This window comes from Ornithodoros turicata, chromosome 5, assembly GCF_037126465.1.
Source record: "Ornithodoros turicata isolate Travis chromosome 5, ASM3712646v1, whole genome shotgun sequence".
Taxonomy (NCBI): Eukaryota; Metazoa; Arthropoda; class Arachnida; order Ixodida; family Argasidae; genus Ornithodoros; species Ornithodoros turicata.
In genome coordinates, this window is record NC_088205.1 from 74,211,136 (window position 1) to 74,229,082 (window position 17,947).

General features: G+C 46.9%; 1 protein-coding gene across 1 annotated transcript in view; it reads left to right on the top strand.

The window, feature by feature from the left end:
- Positions 1-17,947, top strand: part of LOC135394794 (E3 ubiquitin-protein ligase MYCBP2-like) — a 55,711-nt gene that overhangs the window by 25,836 nt on the left and 11,928 nt on the right. Inside the window, exons 38-60 of the mRNA XM_064625779.1 lie at positions 303-439; positions 1,261-1,361; positions 2,250-2,441; positions 3,009-3,246; positions 4,475-4,705; positions 4,817-4,872; positions 4,953-5,125; positions 5,907-6,051; positions 6,134-6,328; positions 6,763-6,934; positions 8,250-8,350; positions 8,448-8,564; positions 8,623-8,757; positions 9,704-9,785; positions 9,892-10,016; positions 10,077-10,404; positions 11,071-11,154; positions 11,584-12,115; positions 12,850-12,979; positions 13,110-14,793; positions 15,165-15,361; positions 15,957-16,124; positions 16,543-16,857. Of these exons, the coding sequence (XP_064481849.1) occupies positions 303-439; positions 1,261-1,361; positions 2,250-2,441; positions 3,009-3,246; positions 4,475-4,705; positions 4,817-4,872; positions 4,953-5,125; positions 5,907-6,051; positions 6,134-6,328; positions 6,763-6,934; positions 8,250-8,350; positions 8,448-8,564; positions 8,623-8,757; positions 9,704-9,785; positions 9,892-10,016; positions 10,077-10,404; positions 11,071-11,154; positions 11,584-12,115; positions 12,850-12,979; positions 13,110-14,793; positions 15,165-15,361; positions 15,957-16,124; positions 16,543-16,857 (5,638 nt within the window). The remainder of the gene's footprint in view (positions 1-302; positions 440-1,260; positions 1,362-2,249; positions 2,442-3,008; positions 3,247-4,474; positions 4,706-4,816; positions 4,873-4,952; positions 5,126-5,906; positions 6,052-6,133; positions 6,329-6,762; positions 6,935-8,249; positions 8,351-8,447; positions 8,565-8,622; positions 8,758-9,703; positions 9,786-9,891; positions 10,017-10,076; positions 10,405-11,070; positions 11,155-11,583; positions 12,116-12,849; positions 12,980-13,109; positions 14,794-15,164; positions 15,362-15,956; positions 16,125-16,542; positions 16,858-17,947) is intronic.

The window sequence follows — 17,947 nt, forward strand, 5'->3', positions numbered from 1 at the left end:
GGGAAAGTATTAGAGAAAAGTAAATGTGGAGTACACTGTACACAATTTAAAATGTATTTAAAGTGGAAGTAAAGTGGAATTGGAAGAAATGTACTTAGTGTTGCACTTGATCAAGTTCTTGGTGCTTCAAGTACTCCATATCACCCGACCGAAGATCTTTTGGCTCTTTTAGTAATGTGATATTTACTCTTCTGACTTCTATGCTAGTACTCAAAATATACCACACTCAACTGTGAAATGGATTATTCCCAACAAGCTGTAACTGTAAGACTGCTAATTATCTAATGCTCGCTTCCATTCAGCACACCACTTGACACTGAGAGTCAACAGGCATCTAGGGACCTTGCAGAGCTTCAGGCACGACGGAATGCTCTTAGCATCTGCAGTGCAATTGTAAAAGCCAGTGCGCAACTTCTTTCTGAAGCAGTTGCCAAAGAAGGTACGCTATATATAACTGCATTCTCTGTCTGTGGTTGTTATTTGGCATGAGCTCTTCGTTTACTGTAAAATTTTACGGCAAGAAAGTACAGAAAAATTGTAATTTGCAATGAATGAGTTTCAAAGCCAAACTGACCCACTGAGTGCACTATATTTAGGGCCTGACTTTTTCGGGTTTTATTTTTGGCCAAATTCGGGGGGTAAATATCGGGTGATATTTTTCATTTGAAAATTCGGGTGTATTCGGGTTAAATCCCGTTACGGCATATTCTGTCGTCAGGAAATCGGGTGTATTCGGGTGATTTTTTTTGTTTAATAAAAATTTGTCTTAACATGGAACCAATGTTTAGCAATGTTATCAAACTTTATTTTAATGCACGCTTATGAATGTGCCACGCGACCCGGATGTTTTCGGGTAGATTCGGGTTAAACCCAAATTTTACAGATTTCGTTCGGGGGGTAAATATCGGGCGGATACGGGTTTAACCCTAAAAAGTCAGGCCCTAACTATATTACAGCACTATTTTAGTATGCATCTAGCACAGTTTGGCAGCATTTACAGTACTGAACATTGATTCCACATTCATTGGAACATCAATACTTCAAGTTAACCAAGGAAGGGTTCTGGTGAATGCTGAGGCTTCTAGCATTTTGATCCAGATGAACTCTGCATTACAACCACACAGAACATGCATCGTGAAATTAAAATCACAAAATATATTCTCTCTATATATTCTCTACTATTCTCTAAACGTCCCGCCTAGCAAATTCGCGAAACAACCCAGTTTTACGGTGTATACTGTAAACAATGCTTTATTTCAGATGACAAAATTGTTCAAGGCGTCGGATCTTCTCTTCTGATGACACAGCTTCTGCCTCTTGTTCTGGCTCATCTTTGTCCCATGGCATCGACAGATGCAAGAGTGAGATTTTAATAACTCTTTGACAAGTGTAATGATGTGGAAGTTTGTTGTTGTTGTCGGTGATGGTCTACGGTCATGCCTAGTTAATACGGACACTTTCGTCCCCGACCAAAACTGTCCATAAAGCGAATGGTTCGTATTATTGAATACAAAGGAAATAACGAGAACAGTGACGGAGGTTTATTGAAAGATGCCCGAAATGAGTGCCTGCTCGCAGGTATACTTGGTTGCACATCGATCTAACCTTGGCAAAACTTTGGCAACACGTAGAGCCTGATGCTCATCACCATAGTCCCCAAAGGATTGAAGAGGCGTTTGTAGTCCCGTTGAGCCGTAGCAGATGTGACCGTTGGCTTGGTGTCGCTCAAGTTGTAAACGCCAGGGCCTGACAACTTGCCTCGATAACTGTACCCCAAACTCATTGCACGAGGGCGAATCGTCCGCGGATGTGTTCGGAACAGTCATGACATCATACTGGACTTTCCTGGCCCTTCATGTCCACAAATAACCCTTTTTCCTCTTATAGTTCTTGTGGACGGCTGTGAAGGACAGGGTGTACCTCCCTTTGCACAACGGAACGTTCCACTTTCAAAAGTTTTCCTGTAGAATGTGGGGAGAGGCTTGCCCCCCATGTCGATAACGTACATAATAACGAGACGAAAATACGTGGACCACATATGGTTTGTACCCTGCTGGACTGTGCATTGTCCGAAAAGCGAGCTTTCCACGTTAACGAGACGAAATGCATCGAAAAAGTTCGGTGCTCACAAAAATCGTCCACAATTCAAGCTGTCCATATTAACGTGGTCCATATTAATGAAGCACGACTGTATTTGCTTCTAGCAAATCTCTATATAGTGACCAATAAACCACGGTTCGTGTTTGCAGAGTGCAGTGGAAGTGTTGGATATGGTTCAGAAGCTACTCAAGTGGGTGGCAGTTCTGAATCAGAGAAGCAAAGCCCCAATAGGTGATTCGTCTATGCCAGCAGATCCCTCTCAGGAAGGGTCTGAGCGTGTGCATTACGCTGTCGTTGAGAGTGACCACCCTTACAAGCCATCCACTGTCTCAGTTTACAAGGTAGGCACTCTGTTCTTGTTCGACGGTGTTCCAATACAGCGCAATCCCGTTAATTCAAACTGTAAGGAGACCGAAGGTTTGTTCGAATACTAAAGGGAGCCGCTCTGCATGAGGGCTTGATTCGTTTGCAGCGCATACGAGCTGCGTCCTCAAATAATTCGAGGATGCAATCCTCATCCTCGACAATTAATGAACTCCTCGACATAATAAACATCCTCGATAATTCGACAGTGTCATGTCACACACAGAAAAAAAAAAAAGAAAAATCCTGTGGTCGCCGAGGCCTCCTCATGTTGTTTTTGCTGTCACCACGCCACGGAGAAAGAGAGGAAGCAGCTGTACTGGTGCAGCACATCACCCCCTTTAGGCGCGCGACCCAGTGCGGAGTGCACCCCTAGCACCCCTCTAGCGACGCCACCTCTTGTCATCTCAGCATGGTTGATAGTGGGTTCCATGCTGATTGCCCATGAGATAGAAGGATTAACATTCTCATAGAAGACCTGGCGTTTTATTTTATTTAGGCCTCATTATATTGTGTTGAGGCCTCAGCTTTATATCCCGTTACAGGTTAAATTTCCACCAACTGTGCGTTGGATGGCACTTGAGTTTGACCCCCGTTGTGGCACTGCCCAAGCGGAAGACTGCCTTCATCTGTACATCACCAACGGAAGCAAAGGTCAGCGACCTAGTGTGCCTGCAGATGACAGGGCTGACGAGGACGACGAAGAAAGCAGTCCTTATTGGCCCGTGCTGCGAAAATTTGGTGGCTCGATGGACTGGCCGAGCACCGCTACCATTGTTCCAGGTCTGTGCGTCCCATTTTTTAATTAACGACACATTTGCTGTACACTTTAATAAGAAAAAGTGGGTAAACTGGGGTGGAATTTCAGCTTCCAGTCCCCTGGATTGTAATTACCCCTCATTTTAGTTCCCTGACCCAGAAATTTGCTTCTCAACGCTGCAAATAGTTCCTGGATTTTGCAAATAGTCCCTAGACATTGCAAAGGGTCCCTGAACGCAACAGTCTATGTAAATATGTGCACTGCGGGAATTTGATGTTCCGCTTGCGGAGCTAGTAGTTTTTTTCTTGACAAATTGTGTCCTATGCTTATTACAAGATTTTATAGCTTGATATAACAGTCTAATACCCCATGTCGCACGGGCTAACTTAACGTAATTTTCGAGAAGTGCTCTCGTCCCAAGCGAATGTCACCTTCACTACTTGCTTGCTACACGGCTTAAGTAAGTGTCACTAAACTATGATGGCAATGACGATAGATGAGAAAGAACGGTGGCAAGATTTCTAAGCATGTGCCAGAATTCTGTCATAAGAATATTTTTCTTTGATTTGGAAAAGCTTCCCACAAAATCTTCTCCCGATGTTAAACAAATTGGCCTCAAATATGTGCAACAACAAATATGGCCTCGGCCAGTTTTTACAGGCTGTTAACGGGAGTAATTACATTTTCTTTTGGCACGGTATTACACTGAAAATACTTATTTAAAAATGTTGCGATTACCAGAGCCTTTTGCTTTTCCTCAATATTTTTAACTGTATCTCAAAGCCTGCTGTCAAGGCTACGCGCTCGGTCTGCTGAAGTGAAGTGAAGTTAGTTTGGGGAAACTCACTAAGTCGTTAGTGTACTTCCTGCGGAGTGTCACTAAAAGATGCCATGTGACAGCACACGAGTGACACTAACCACAAGTGTCGCTCGTTGAAAGTGACACTAAATCAGTCTGTGACAAGGGTATACAATTCAATGACAAGGGTACACAATATGTAATTCAAAATTAAAGTATTTTTGTTCACGCACATAGATTATGTACATAGAACGGTGAGGACAAAGCATGAAATGCTGTTCCCACCCTGTGACATTCGTATACTCGCACGCATTTAGTCTCGAAAGGGACTACTAACAGTTGCGAAAGGGACTACTAACAGTTGCAAAAAGAACTAAAATTACTCTTTATCTCTCTCTGTTTTAGAGTATACAAGCTTTCCTTTAATTTTATCTTGTTATTGTATTCATCAGGAAATGAGGTTGTTTTCTCACTGGAGACGGCCTCAGATTATGTGAAAGATGAGAAAGCCAACAACTATGGTTTCCGCTGCCAAGTAACAGGGTACGAAGGAATGGCAAACTGTGGAACTACCCCGTCCTCCTGCCCATCCGAGGGCTTGAAGCACCTGGAGAAAGAGCTAGCCTACCTTGGTGGCATGTGCGCTGCATCACTCCTTCGCAGGGACCTCATCTTACCAGCCGGTACGGTAAACGAGTTTAAAAACTCTACATTACATTTCCTTAATAAACCTACCACGTGGCAAAAAGCCCTTAGGAATATCCCTAATTGGTTTTCTGTGGTGCAATAAATAGTGTCATCAAGCGAAGTGGAGGAAGACTTGGATCTGGTTGACTACCTCGCTCATCAGGTTTGCCAGCCTTGCAACTATATCTAAAAGTTAGTCGAATATCTTTAAAAAATGCTAAACCGGATATCGGGTGCCAACAGGTTTTTGACAGCCACTCAATGCTCCTGTCCCGTGGCTTTGCTCTGGCACATCCTCCAACGATCCAACAGGCGTTAGAAGGAATGCTTCCATTCAGCGATCAGTCCAATGAGAGACCTTTTCTCAGGGACTTTGTGGCTTGCAACCCTGGAACAAGTGGTGGACGTCTTGCAAGGTACTTGGAGTTACAGTAGTGGCTAATATGGGCACATTTTACAGTGCACACACCAGCTCACTCGTAGCCTGACGTTTTAGGGTTTTACCCGATTCTTCCCCGAATTCGCACCCCGAATTGAAGGTTGCCTCTTTAGGGTGAAACCCGATTTTTACCTGGCAAATTTCCCTCACTGAGATGTGTGTAGGAATGCACACTAACCTTTTTGGCAGCAAATGCAGTTACACCACTGTTTGTACCAAACCCGTACAGTTAACTGAGCCTGATTTCTCCCCGAATTTAGCATACTGGAATTTTTTTCACCTTAATTTGCATGAATTTAGAGCACACATTTATTTACCTGATTTTTACCCCCCCCCCAAATTTAGAAAAGAACTGTGTCCAGAAAACTTCAGGCTCTACTCATAGTGTGTACCATAACATGCTATATAGGACTGTGCAAACATGTGGAATTTAGGGCTGTGCGAATATACGCACGGCCCTAAACGGGATGTGAGTGATGCTTCCGATGCTCCATGAGTGCTCTGACCTGCTGGATGAAAAACGTTCGTGGATTTGTGCTCTAAAGTTGCAGCATGAAGGAGATCTCAAAAAGTGTCTGGAGACATTTTGGGGCATCTACGCTTCGAGAAACACACAAGAATCCAGCTTTAGAGTGGTGCTGTGGAAATGCGCATGGTGCCAAGGCAGCTTGAAATAGTATCAGTTTTTTTGAAATGCTGTGTCTGCTTTCTGGTTTCTCAAATATGCAGTAAATGTTAGACATGTTTCGCCCCCCTAGATGGCTTCAGCCAGAGTCGTATGTTGACCCCAAGCAGTGCGAACTCGTCTGCAGTCAGGAAGAGTTGAAGTGCGGATGGCCTTCGGTAATCACAGTAGTGACAAAGGACCAGTACTCAAAAGTGGTTAGGGTCCCCAACATGAAGGTTTGCATCTTACCTTGTGAACCTCTCTGTAATTGTTCTATGTGTTTCGCAAAAATGATACAATGTGACAAACCTCGCTCAGGTGGAAGTACGTGCTGTGCCCATGAACACTTACAACAAGGATGGTTTGTCGAGTCCCTGTCGGAAACTCTCTCACCAGTCAAAGACCGATGGAGGTTGCCTAACCTTCGGAGGTCACCCAGCACCGGCTTTAGACATTCCTTATGAGGTCACCATCAAGGATAAGATGCTCTATCATGCCATATCTGTAATGAAGGTAATCAAAGTGACGTCCGCATCATTGATAGAGCCGGAAGTTTTAGGGTTTTACCCGATTCTTCCCCGAATTTGCACCCCGAATTGAAGGTTGCCTCTTTAGGGTGAAACCCGATTTTTACCCGGCAAATTGCCCTTACTGGGATGTCTGTAGGAATGCACTGACTTACCTGTTTGACAGCAAACGCAGTTACATCACAGTTTGCACCAAACCAGTACAGTTAGTTTGAATAACTGAGCCCGATTTCTTCCCGAATTTAGCGTACTGGAAGTTTTTTTCACCCGAATTTGCACTAATATGGTGCACGTGTTTGTTTACCCGATTTTACCCCCCGAATTTTTGAAAAAATATTTCCAGAAAACTTCAGGCTCTAATCATTGAGTGTCCCGTGGGTTTTGCGTGAAGCAGGTGATGAAGTCTCGGATGTTTTGTAGCCATACGAAGAATACTCCTTCGAAGAGTTGCGATTTGTGTCTCCGACGAAAAAGCGCCTGATCGAGACTATGCTGGTGCGTGCCAACAACGATGGCACCTATACTGCCAACTGGACCCCAGGATCGGTAGGGTGGTACTTGTTACATGCCACCATTGACAGTTTCGAAATTGGTGAGTTCGCATATTTTTGCGGTGCTTGTTTGTAAGAGGATGTCTTTTAGAAGTGGTGATCAAGTGTGTATGTGTTGTTTATGATGAAGCCTTACTCTTTTCGGCATACAGTTGTAATTATTGGCCACCGTTGAGAAGGTTAACTAATGGGTTTTGTTAACCAGTTCGATAATAAATTAACGTTGGTTATTTAGTCACTAGCTCAATTACAGTCGCCGACCCCGATTTTCGGACCCCGATTTTTCAAATATGCTCGATTATTCAGACGCGCTCGCGGAACGTCCACGGGACACATAGAGTTAATGTATAACAACGTTTTTCGGATTGCGATTTTTCAGATATGATCGATTATTCAGACGCGCTCGCGGAACGTCCACGGGACACATAGAGTTAATGTATAACAACGTTTTTCGGATTGCGATTTTTCAGATATGATCGATTATTCGGACGCGCTCGCGGAACGGCCACGGGACACATAGAGTTAATGTGTAACAACGTCAAAAATTTCGGATGCCGTACAGCTCCGTCGCTCGATATTTCGGACGCGGTTTGCCCAGTCCGCGAGCGTCCGGAGCGGTCGCGAGCTTACCACGTGCGTGTGCCGCAATCCGAAGGTCAAGAAAACCAAATATAAAAATTGAGACAAGAAAATTGGCAGTGATTATTCATTTTCCAATACTCTGAGTGAAGGAGTCCTGTCGTGGCGCTTCGCGAAGCCGAGCACGTGCTGTCCACCCGCGATGCAAAGCGAGCTTCACCTAAAGCACGCAGGCGTTAGGTGAAGCCGACTTGCGGAATGGTGACGCCTAATGTTGCCAAAGTTGTTCTGATATGTTCCCTCCACGTGTTCGGGATAATGACGACCTGCCGTCTCCCAGCGCATCTGTCAGACTCGGAACTATGAAGGCGACTGCGGCGCTTTCGCCCGTGTCCAATATCGCTTCGGCAAGTAGCAGCCGTAGAATGTAGATGTAGATGGGAGTGGAAGCCGATGTTATCAGGCAGAGATGGAAGATTGCCCGTGAAGAAAGCATCGACAACTTTTTCCGGCCTTCTAGTACTTAATAAAGTTGACTTTTGAAGCGAAATTTTTTTGGGATGCACGATTATTCGGACTTTCGGCACAATCCCCGCCGAGTCCGAAAAATCGGACGGCGACTAATTGGTCACCGGCTGAGTGTGCAGAAGAAATATCTGTACAATACATTGCATTCAGGTCGCAAGGTCAGTTTCTGTTTTCGTGAAACAACACTTGCTGTTCACTAATGATTCGTACAGGTATTACATTCTCTGTATCAATCGGGTTGAATTTTAGGAAGCTCCCAGTGTCACCTGGTAGAAGTAAAGGAACCCCCTCATGGTCTCGTCATCCCGACCAGAAGTTTCTCACAAAAATCGAGTCATCAGCCAAACAAAGTATGTTCCAGGGAATGTTTTTCTTGCACGTCTACACGAATGAAAGATCGTGGGCAAAGTAATAGATTAACCGTGTCTCGTTCGGCCTGTTTTACAGACAAGAAAGTTCTTCGCAAAATTCAGTGCCGGTCTCCGTATCCGTAGCCATCCGTCCTTGCAGAGCAAGCAAATTGGAGTCATTCAGGTTAATGGAACAGTCACATTTATTGACGAGGTAAGTTGGATAGCGAGATGCGACAGCACTGTTGAGCCGACCATACATTCTTTCCTAGCTTCACAATGACGATGGCGTCTGGGTACGGCTCAGTCCCGAGACAATAAAGACTTACTGTCAGAACGGCTACTCCGAGGCTTGGTGCTTGCAGTACAACCAGCACATTGGAAAAACGCTGCTGATTCCCATCGAGGTACTTATTTCATTGATTTATTTGTTTTACCCTCAGGGCTTAAAAATGTTACAGAGGGGAGTGGGATGAGAAAAGAAAACAAAAACAAGAACAAAAAAAAAACAAGACAAGACAAAGCAAGATTACACTTGGGTGTAATTACCAAGCACTATCAAGCGGATGGGATTATCGAGCACATAGTAATACAATCAAACCCGCATATACTTTGAACCCGTATATTTTGAATTATTGCCTATATGGAACAATGAAAATCTTCCTTTGAAGATTACATGTAAAATGTATAGCACAGAAATAGCTTTATCGACCTTCCGTACCATACGCCCACGATAGGTATGCGCGCGCTTCTCCTGCTGTCTCATTGGATGCCGTCAATCTTTGCCTCCAAATCGTTGCCGCCAAAGACGGCTCTGTTTTCATTGCGTTTTTCTTCAAAATGTAGCGTTGTGTGAACTAATTTTGTTTGAATTGCGCTAATTGAAACATGGGCTTTCATTTGAGAGCAAGTTGCTTTTGTATTTTAGTGCCCCTTTAATGGTCATACAACGGCGTACATATGGCTCTCTCTCTCTCTTCAAATCGGGAGTGATAACGGCACCATTCTGTGCAGTGTTTGGCTTTGAGTGTTCTATGTGGTGAAGTTCTGTTTTAAGGTGTAGGACACCATCTGCGACCGCTGAGTTCTTGGCGAGTCCTCAGTTACTGAAGCTCGCTGAATTGGAGTTTTTTGGATAAATCCGATTCACTAAAAAATATTTCACCAACATGTTTTTCAGATTAATCTGAAAACTCAGAATCCTACAAGTAATATACCTGGCATGTTTAAAGCATTACATGATGCATAAATTTAAAAAAAATTTTATTTCAAGTAACAGCATCCCTTCTTGCGATGTACACAAAAGTGGACACTTCAAATTCTGCGGTTCCATGTTTTAATATGACGTTGCAGGAACCCAAGTCTGTTCTCGAAGAATTCTTCAGCGACAAGGTGACACTCAAGAAGAAGGAGGAAACTAAACTGATAAGAAGAGGTCTGTAACACCCACGTTTGCATGTTGCTTGCTGTCGATACGTAAGCATTGCTGTGTGCTTTGCTTCATTGCTTCGTTGAATCTCAGATATTGCTTCCGTGAGCAGGGCCAGGGTTGTACCACGTAGTGCGCTGTGGTGCATCAGGTCACAACGTCAGGAGCAAGCCTAACCTCAAGGCACCTCCCGTAGGAATGCTTGTCCTAGGCAACACGGTAACAGCAGTCGAAGACGTAAGTGTCGCGCCTTCCTCTTTTTTTTTTCATTTCGATGCACGAGAATTAATGTTTCAGATCAGCAACGCGGATGGGGTTTGGCTACGGCTCAGCCGCGACAGCATGAAGCACTACTGCTTCAGTTCTGACGGAGAGGCCTGGTCCCTGGCACGAAATGCTTCGTCGGTGGAAGTGGTGTACCTGAGGCACGAGTCTGAAGTGATGCAATCCGACGAAAGTGATGAAGATGGTTTCAAGGGAACGTCACGCTCCAGGTCCCAGAGAGCAAGTGAAGATGGTGTGACTTCCTCTGCAGCGCCAGCGTCTAAAGGATATGACTTTGGGTCTATAGCACCTTCGTCGGGTATGCAGGCACCACTTCAACTTTGTGGATCAGGTAGCCCAAGTAAGTCATTTGGTTGCCCAGCAGGAAAAACTTTGGTAATATGTATTGGCAAACGAGAGAGAGCCTGAGGTTTTTTCAGGTTAACCCAGTTCTTCCTCGAATTTGCACACTGAATGGAAGTTATTTTGGTGTTAAACCTGGCCAGTACCTCGCAAATTGCCCTTCAGCTTCGAGGCTTTAAGCCAGAATTCGTGTGCTGCTTTGGGATGTGTGTGTTGGATGCAATGGGCACCTCCGCAATGTATTTCTTCCGCACAAGTCAGCATTGACATTAACATTTTCCATTATAACAGAGGTAGTGCTATATTCCCTTACCCAACTTGTTGAACAAGACCCGATGGGTGTGAAGGTAAAGTAGCTTAAAAATAAGCGGCAACATGGCTGCACCGTGTTCTACAGCGGCGCAGCAGATCAAGTTTGCATCGTATCTGTAACTACAGCCATGGCACAGACATTGTGCTCTTTATTGCTTTCAGTAATAACGTCAGTCTTTCCCAAAGTAACTGAGCTGAAAAGTTTTGTACCTAAATTGGAGTATTTGTTCTCCCAATTTTATACCCAAATCATGAAAAAAAAAAAAAAAAATTTTTGTAAACTTCAGGCTCTAAAAGGAGATAAGGCAAAAATATTAGCTGTAATGCAACATAACTCTCAACTTGTACTCAGGTATCTTTACATTTGGAAGTGGAACTTCTGACCAGGAGGGAGGTTCTTCAGGATCTGCGAGTCCCTTCATATTCGGCTCTCCAGGTATTACCTGCTTTGCAGTTTTCAAATGACTCGATTTTCAGTCTGAAGCAAAGTTGAAGGAACTGGTCACATTCAGTGATGCTGCAACATTAATGCACGCTGTTCACAACCCTTTTGTACAACTTTTTGAGCTAATGCGCCAAAAAAAACATCATCATCATCATCGTCATCAACTTTTTGAGATGGTATTGTCATTTCATTGCTTGAGCTACTACTTGGTTTGAAAATAATCTAAGCAAATTCTTATCGACTTCAACGCTGAACTGCTTGAACTTTGCGTTAGCTTTGAACTGAAAACTCACTATGTGCACAAGCCTAAGATACGTGTAGTGGGCAAGTGAACAGTACATTACTAAAAAAATTATTTGAAACATTACGATATCTGCGCAAGCATAGCTAAGCGTTTTTGTGGCTTCAAATACTTTGCAGCTTCTACGCCGTCTACATCGATGAATACTCTCACCGAACCGGAGCACACCAAGTACTCGGACCACCTTGATTCCCTCACCTCAAGCAGTTCAGCAAATGTGTGTCCACATCGTTCTCCAACTTCTCGACCACGCCGACAAGTTGGAACATCCCCGCCGGTCGCAGCAGCGTCACCGCCTCGCGCCATCCCACCGGAACTACGGGGCGTCTCCGTGCGGGAACTTGTCCGCGCGATAGGTGAGAGCCGTGCCAACGGGAACGGCGTCACCCCTCCTCACACGCCACCGAGCACGCCACCCGTCAGGCGCCGAGGTTCGTCGGCGAGTACGGAAATGGCGCGTTCCTCTAGCCCCGTCCCAATACCTGGATCGTCCCCAGTGCCGAGCTCCTACTCCGACTCTGTCATGGGAAGATCTGACTCGGGGGGCTCACCAATGATGTCCGGCAGCGGCGTAGTTCTTCGTGACAACTGGTCAGAATCTGGTGGGTATAAGAGAAGAGGCTCATCTCCGAGACGAGCGTCAATCCAGAGGTAGGTCTTCGTGCACGTCTGGATGTGTATTGGGCCATGCTCGGCCAACACCACCTAGGTAGAGAAAGCCTGCTTGATCGGCGACGTGACGTAACAATTAAGAGTCAGCCAATGAGGACCGTGTTTTCAATGGCTGTAGCCAATCACGGACGTGCTTTCAGCGGTCGTGGCCGTGCAGACGAACCACTGTCGTCTGTGAGTTGTGATTGACCGTCCTTACGTACTAAATGGAAAAACTTGGGAAATAAAGTGCAAAACGGTCTCAATCTTTCTCAAAACTGATTTTCTGGAAAGCGTCTTGCACTTTTTGTCTAAATATTTAGGTCTGCAGGTTCCAGGTGAGCTGCATTTGCTGGTTCTTGAATTCGCAGAACAATGAGTCACAGTAGCAGACGAATTCTGACTCTTATTTGAAAGAGAGAGAGGAGGCAATGTGCAGGGTGGTTTTGGCTCAGCACAGTAGCCTGCGAAAAAGGCATTATGTCGCTCGTTCAGTAATGGCCCTGTCATACAGGCAGTCTTCAATTATCATTGAAACCAATCGCAATTGAACATGCGCTTAGCGCCACCAGGCGGGTAACCTGTCAACGTCTCAAACAGCGTTGCATCCAATGCTGGTTGACAGGTTACCCACTTGGTGGCGCCAAGCGCATTTTGAATTGCCATTGGTTTCAATGATAATTGAAGACTGCCCGTGTGACAGGGGTATAAGTATGTGTGTGTATGCTGTGCAGTGCAGGAAGCGTAAGTTCACTGGGCAGCTTCTTCCGTGAGCTCCGCGACACATCAGCGACTGGTTGCATTGGTTGTATAACTCAACGTACCACCGACAGCCCAATCAGTACCCCTGGAACTCCCAAAAAGGTACAGCACATTGAAAACGTTATTAGTATAGCTACAGCAAATACCAAAACTTTATGGTTTCTCCGTGCTGTGCAAAACTTTTCTTTGTGTTAGTACTACAGGCTGACACAAAAACCTTAATTTCACGTAGGAATGCCTGTCTCCGAATCCATCCTCAAAGTCCTTCGCGCAAACTGGAACCCAGACTAGCCCAGAAACCGGGGTTCGTGGGCACTTCAGCATAGGCAGCGGCGGCAGGGGTGACGAAAGCCCCCGCGCTTCTTCGAAACTGTCACGCCGAAGCCCGGCGGCAAGCGGCCGTCACACGCTGCGGACAAAGCGTGACCGTCCGCACTCCCCTGCTGAAACGGCCCAGTGCAGCACCCCTGCGGAGGTCGTCCATGAGGCCATGTCCCCTTCCGTAGCCGAGTGCCTGCGTGCTGTCTTTGCTGCTCTGCTGTGGCACGAAGGAGTGGTCCACGACGCCATGGCATGCGCGTCTTTCTTGAAATTCAACCCCGAGCTTCCAAAGATGGGCCAGGGATCCAGGAGGGGCGTAGTGACATCCTCCGCTGCCGCTCCGCTCACGAAAGAGCAGAAGGCGCGGTTCCGCCACTCCGTTGAGGTGTCTTCCCCCGGCTTGCTGCACCTTCAGAAACTCGAGCTGCTGCCACAACATGAGCAGCTCAACGAAAATGTGAAGCGTACGTTTGTTCCCGTAGAAGGAGTCCCCCAGGCACCCGCGCCGGTCGCTGGGACCGAAGGGACCGGTTCCGAGCTGCCGCGCTCGCTGCAGTTACTCGTCGTCTTGTGGGAGCAGATTTCCGGGGCCTGCATGAGGGCCATCGGGCAGCAGCTCGTGCTTCCCAGCCCGCTCGCGAGCAGCAAGACGTTCCAGCGGCTCGAGCGAGCCAGGGGAGTGGACAGGCGGCGGACGAAGAAGAAGAGAGAGCTGCGGTCCTCCATCATAGCGTCCCGCGCGGGACAGCTGAGCGAGGCGAACAGCGGGGAGACCATGTGCGAACTCTGCGGCACCCTCTGCCCTCACCCCGTCACGTATCACATGCGGCAGGCGCATCCGGGCTGCGGAGACCACGCGGGCGGGAAGGGATACAACAGCGCCGGGCTATTCTGCGGCGGCTGGGCTGGCAACTGCGGGGACGGTGGTGTGGCGAGCAGCAGCTGGTACCTCGTCTGCGACCGCTGCCGTGAAAAATTCCTGCGCCAGAAGCAGCAGAAAAATTCTCATCCCAGAGCAACGGCGACCGCGCATCGCAGGAGCGTCGCCGTCACTGCGGCGCGCGTGCTGTCGCCGATGCAGGGAGACGTCCACCACAACATGAAACACAATGCTCTTTTCCTCCTGGAACTCTCGAGCTCCGCCACAACGTCGCGGTCGAGGCGGAGCGGTGGACTTCCCAGCCTGCTGGAGAAGGAAGGCGGGGTGACGAGCAATCCCTTCTTGATACCCGGACAGTTTCAGTGTTTGGACGCACTGGGTGTGCCAAAGGTGGGGTCGCAGTACATTTTTGGAGAGGAGTACGTGGTGGGCGAGAGCAGTGCCGTCAGTGTGACGACGCCGGAACCGGATTTCGAGACTTTTGCCTTGACAAACGGCAACGAAGCTGCGGAAGACAGCGTGTTGACGGAAAGAAGCAACGAAGCAGGGTGCAGCAGGGCGCATGGCAACGGTACGGGAAGCAGGGCATTTCATCGTTCCGTGTCCGTCGGATTGACTCACCTCGACTGGATACAGAAGGACTCCGTCGAGGCTGCGCCCGAGGCGCGTGCAAGGGTCGTCCCGCGCAAGAGGAACAACAGCAGTGGGAGCGAAGGTCAGTGGACGTCACTAGTGATAGTGGGCAGTGTCGTGGGTGCATGCATGTGCATGTTGCATTTTTCGAGGACGCACGGCATCGTTTTATCGTTGTTCCATGTTGCCATGATGCATTTTCACATGGGCACCCAACTTTGTTGCAGCTGATGTAGGAAGTAGCCAGTAAGTAAATTATACAGCCGTTGTAGGTGACGTATACGTGTCATGCTCTAGTGCTGCAAGCTTAGTTCCTCTGCAGGGGCCGGCCTCTACGTTAAAGTGTAAGACTAAGGCTGCTCGCATAGTTCTCGATCAGCGCTCCGTCATACCGTGTTCTGAAGACGAGGAGAACTTTGACACTGACAGTGAGTTGACGTGTGGCCGTTTCAGGCATGTCCTCCATCCTGTGCCAGCCGTCAGCGGTGCTAACGAAGCTGGTGTCGGCAGAGAGCAATAGGGCTGCGGTGGACCTCGTCATGCAGCGGCCAGTCATGGTCTTTGTACTGCAAAGGCACGACTTGGACAGCTTGCAGCTAGCCATCCAACAGGCTCTGCGCAAAGCTAGTTGCCGAGTCTATGCGATGCAGGTGAGTTACTGCGGCCACTTTCTCCTCATGAATGTTTGACCAGCATAGCTGAAAATCATCATGTACAACCAGGAGCGGATCGAGACCTGCGTTTTTTTTTTTTTTGGGGGGGGGGATCATTGTTGAAGCACATAATATGGGGGGGAGGAGGAAAAACTAACCTGGCATTTTTTTTTGGGGGGGGAGGCGATTGCCTCCTTGAAGGATGAGAGACGTTTACCTGTGATTGTTCTAGTGTGATCATACGTAGCATTGTGGACACTTTCAGGTGTTACGACTAAAGTACTATTTGAAATCTCCTGTGCTGGACTGGAACTGGAACAATGCTTCCAGTATCTTGTACGTTCCGCAAAGCATCAGGTAGCCATGAACCAAAAGGCACACTTCGGAATGTCGTTTCAGTGAAGTTTAGTTTTACACAATGTCAGCATTTTGGAAGCCTACAAATTAATCGTTTTACTGGATGTGCCATTATCATGTGGACCGTTGTAACTAGTCTATGGCATGAGTACTACGAGTCAAAGTAGCTTGGACGCCAAAAAAAGCCAGTCATCAGCCAACTAATTGCGGACCTGCCTTGCCATTTTTAACGCAGGCGTTCAACTGGTTGCTTCGTAACGTGACACAGTTAACATCCCTTCACGATCTCCTGTGGTGCTTTGTGGCGGCCACTTCACCAGCACCTCCCTGCCCAGACCGTTCAGACGAGGAACTTCCAGAGCAGAAGGAAGAAGCTTCACGAAAGAAAGACTTGGCTGAGTTGGTGAGCTTTTATTTTAGTCTGCCCTCGTCGTATCCTTGATAAGGTGCATACCAGTGTCACACATCCATCCAAACTGGGAAATATTTTTTTTCTGAATTTGGAGTGGGGGAGGTTGGGGGGGGGGGGGGGGCAAATTGGTAGTGATAGATGGATGATATGTTGATGATATGATGAGATGATGATATGTTGATATGATGATCGATAGAGAGATGATAGATGATGAGTGATAGATGATGTGGCTGATAGTATTTAGAGCCTGAAGTTTTCGGGAAATTTTTTTTTCTGAATTTGGAGGGGGGGGGGGAGCAAATTGAGAAAAAAATATTTCCCGAAAACTTCAGGCTCTAAATACTATCAGTCTGGCATATAGATTGATGTATTGTGGGTAACACGCTCTCCATGCACATTCTTCCTGCAGGACAAAGAGGCCACCTGCGAACACCCTCTCTCAGACCTCGCACTGGCCGGAGAGGCCTGCTGTGGTCCCCTTCGAGAGTCATTTCACACACTTCTGCAGACTGTGTCCGATCTCCTTGTGTTCCTGCCCCCATGCTCTGCCCTCCAGCAGATGGCGATGCAGTGTTGGAGGTTGCGTTTCCACCAGTCAGATCATGCATTCCTCCATCGCTCTCATGTTTTCTCCAGTATATCTCGCATCTTATCTCATTCCGAAGAGGCTGCAGCTGTTCAGGACGATTCTCCTGATTCCGCGGTACATCCCGAGAGCGAACAAGTAAGTTCTGCAGGTTGATTCGAGCGTGGAAAAATGTGCGATCTTCAGCTGGCTCTTTCTGAGAGCAATTCCAAAATGGCCCCTATCAGAAGCGTCTAAATCCCTCCCAAGCGACATCTTAGGTCTTCTGTTGGACCTCTGTGATTTACAGTGGAGATGACTTGTAGTAAACCTGTAGTCGAATAGGCTGTGATGTCACTGATTGACTACGTGTCAAGAACATGTGACACAGTCACAAAAGTAAGACACATGGGATAAGAACAGGTTGTACTGTATTTAACCCTAAAACACAAGGCTCAAACTACTGTACGGTATGACTACACATAGTCTTGCAGCAGTAGAACCCCTTCTGCCAAATAAGGCTCTACAGTGTAGTTGAACAAAATTTTTTCCCCTTGTAAAACTCGGAAATGTTCTTTGTGCAGCCACAGCTCAGTAGTAGTAGTAGCAGTAGAAGTAGTAGTACTAGTAGTAGCGTATAGTACAGTGCTTTAATTATAGACCCTTGTATTTTTGAATCTTATGTTTGTCAAAAATCGGGGGGGGGGGGGGGGGGGGGGTAAAAATGAGGTTGTAGTTCAGGTAGTGTACAATAAGATAAAATCGGGCTATATATCGGTTGGAAGAGCAGATTTTCGGGTGGACAATAAGTAAAGAGCGCTCTCACATTTCAGATGCACATGAGATGCTGAGCGGCTCTGCTGATCATGCAGTGCTGAATGTGTAGTGCTTAGCAATCTCCAGTGCCCATATCGGTAGCTCTGTTGGCACTTTGCCAAGTTCATTTTCAGGGATTGTCGGGTTTTACCCGAAGTGATAGGGGGATGCAAATTGGGGGCACAAGGGTCCCTAAGGCACAAGGATCTACAGTCAACCCTCGATTTATGAACACCCTTGGTTTCCTGAAAATTTTTTCATAAATCGAGGGGTTCATAAATAGAAAATTTCGCTAGGTGAGTACTATCGAGCAGTATTTGAGAGTTGGGATTGCGTTTATAATGTAACATAGTTAGCACAATAGCTGACATGGACCGGGGCCACGTCACTGGTATGCTCAGAAATCCTTCTGACCTGCGGCCACCTTATTCAT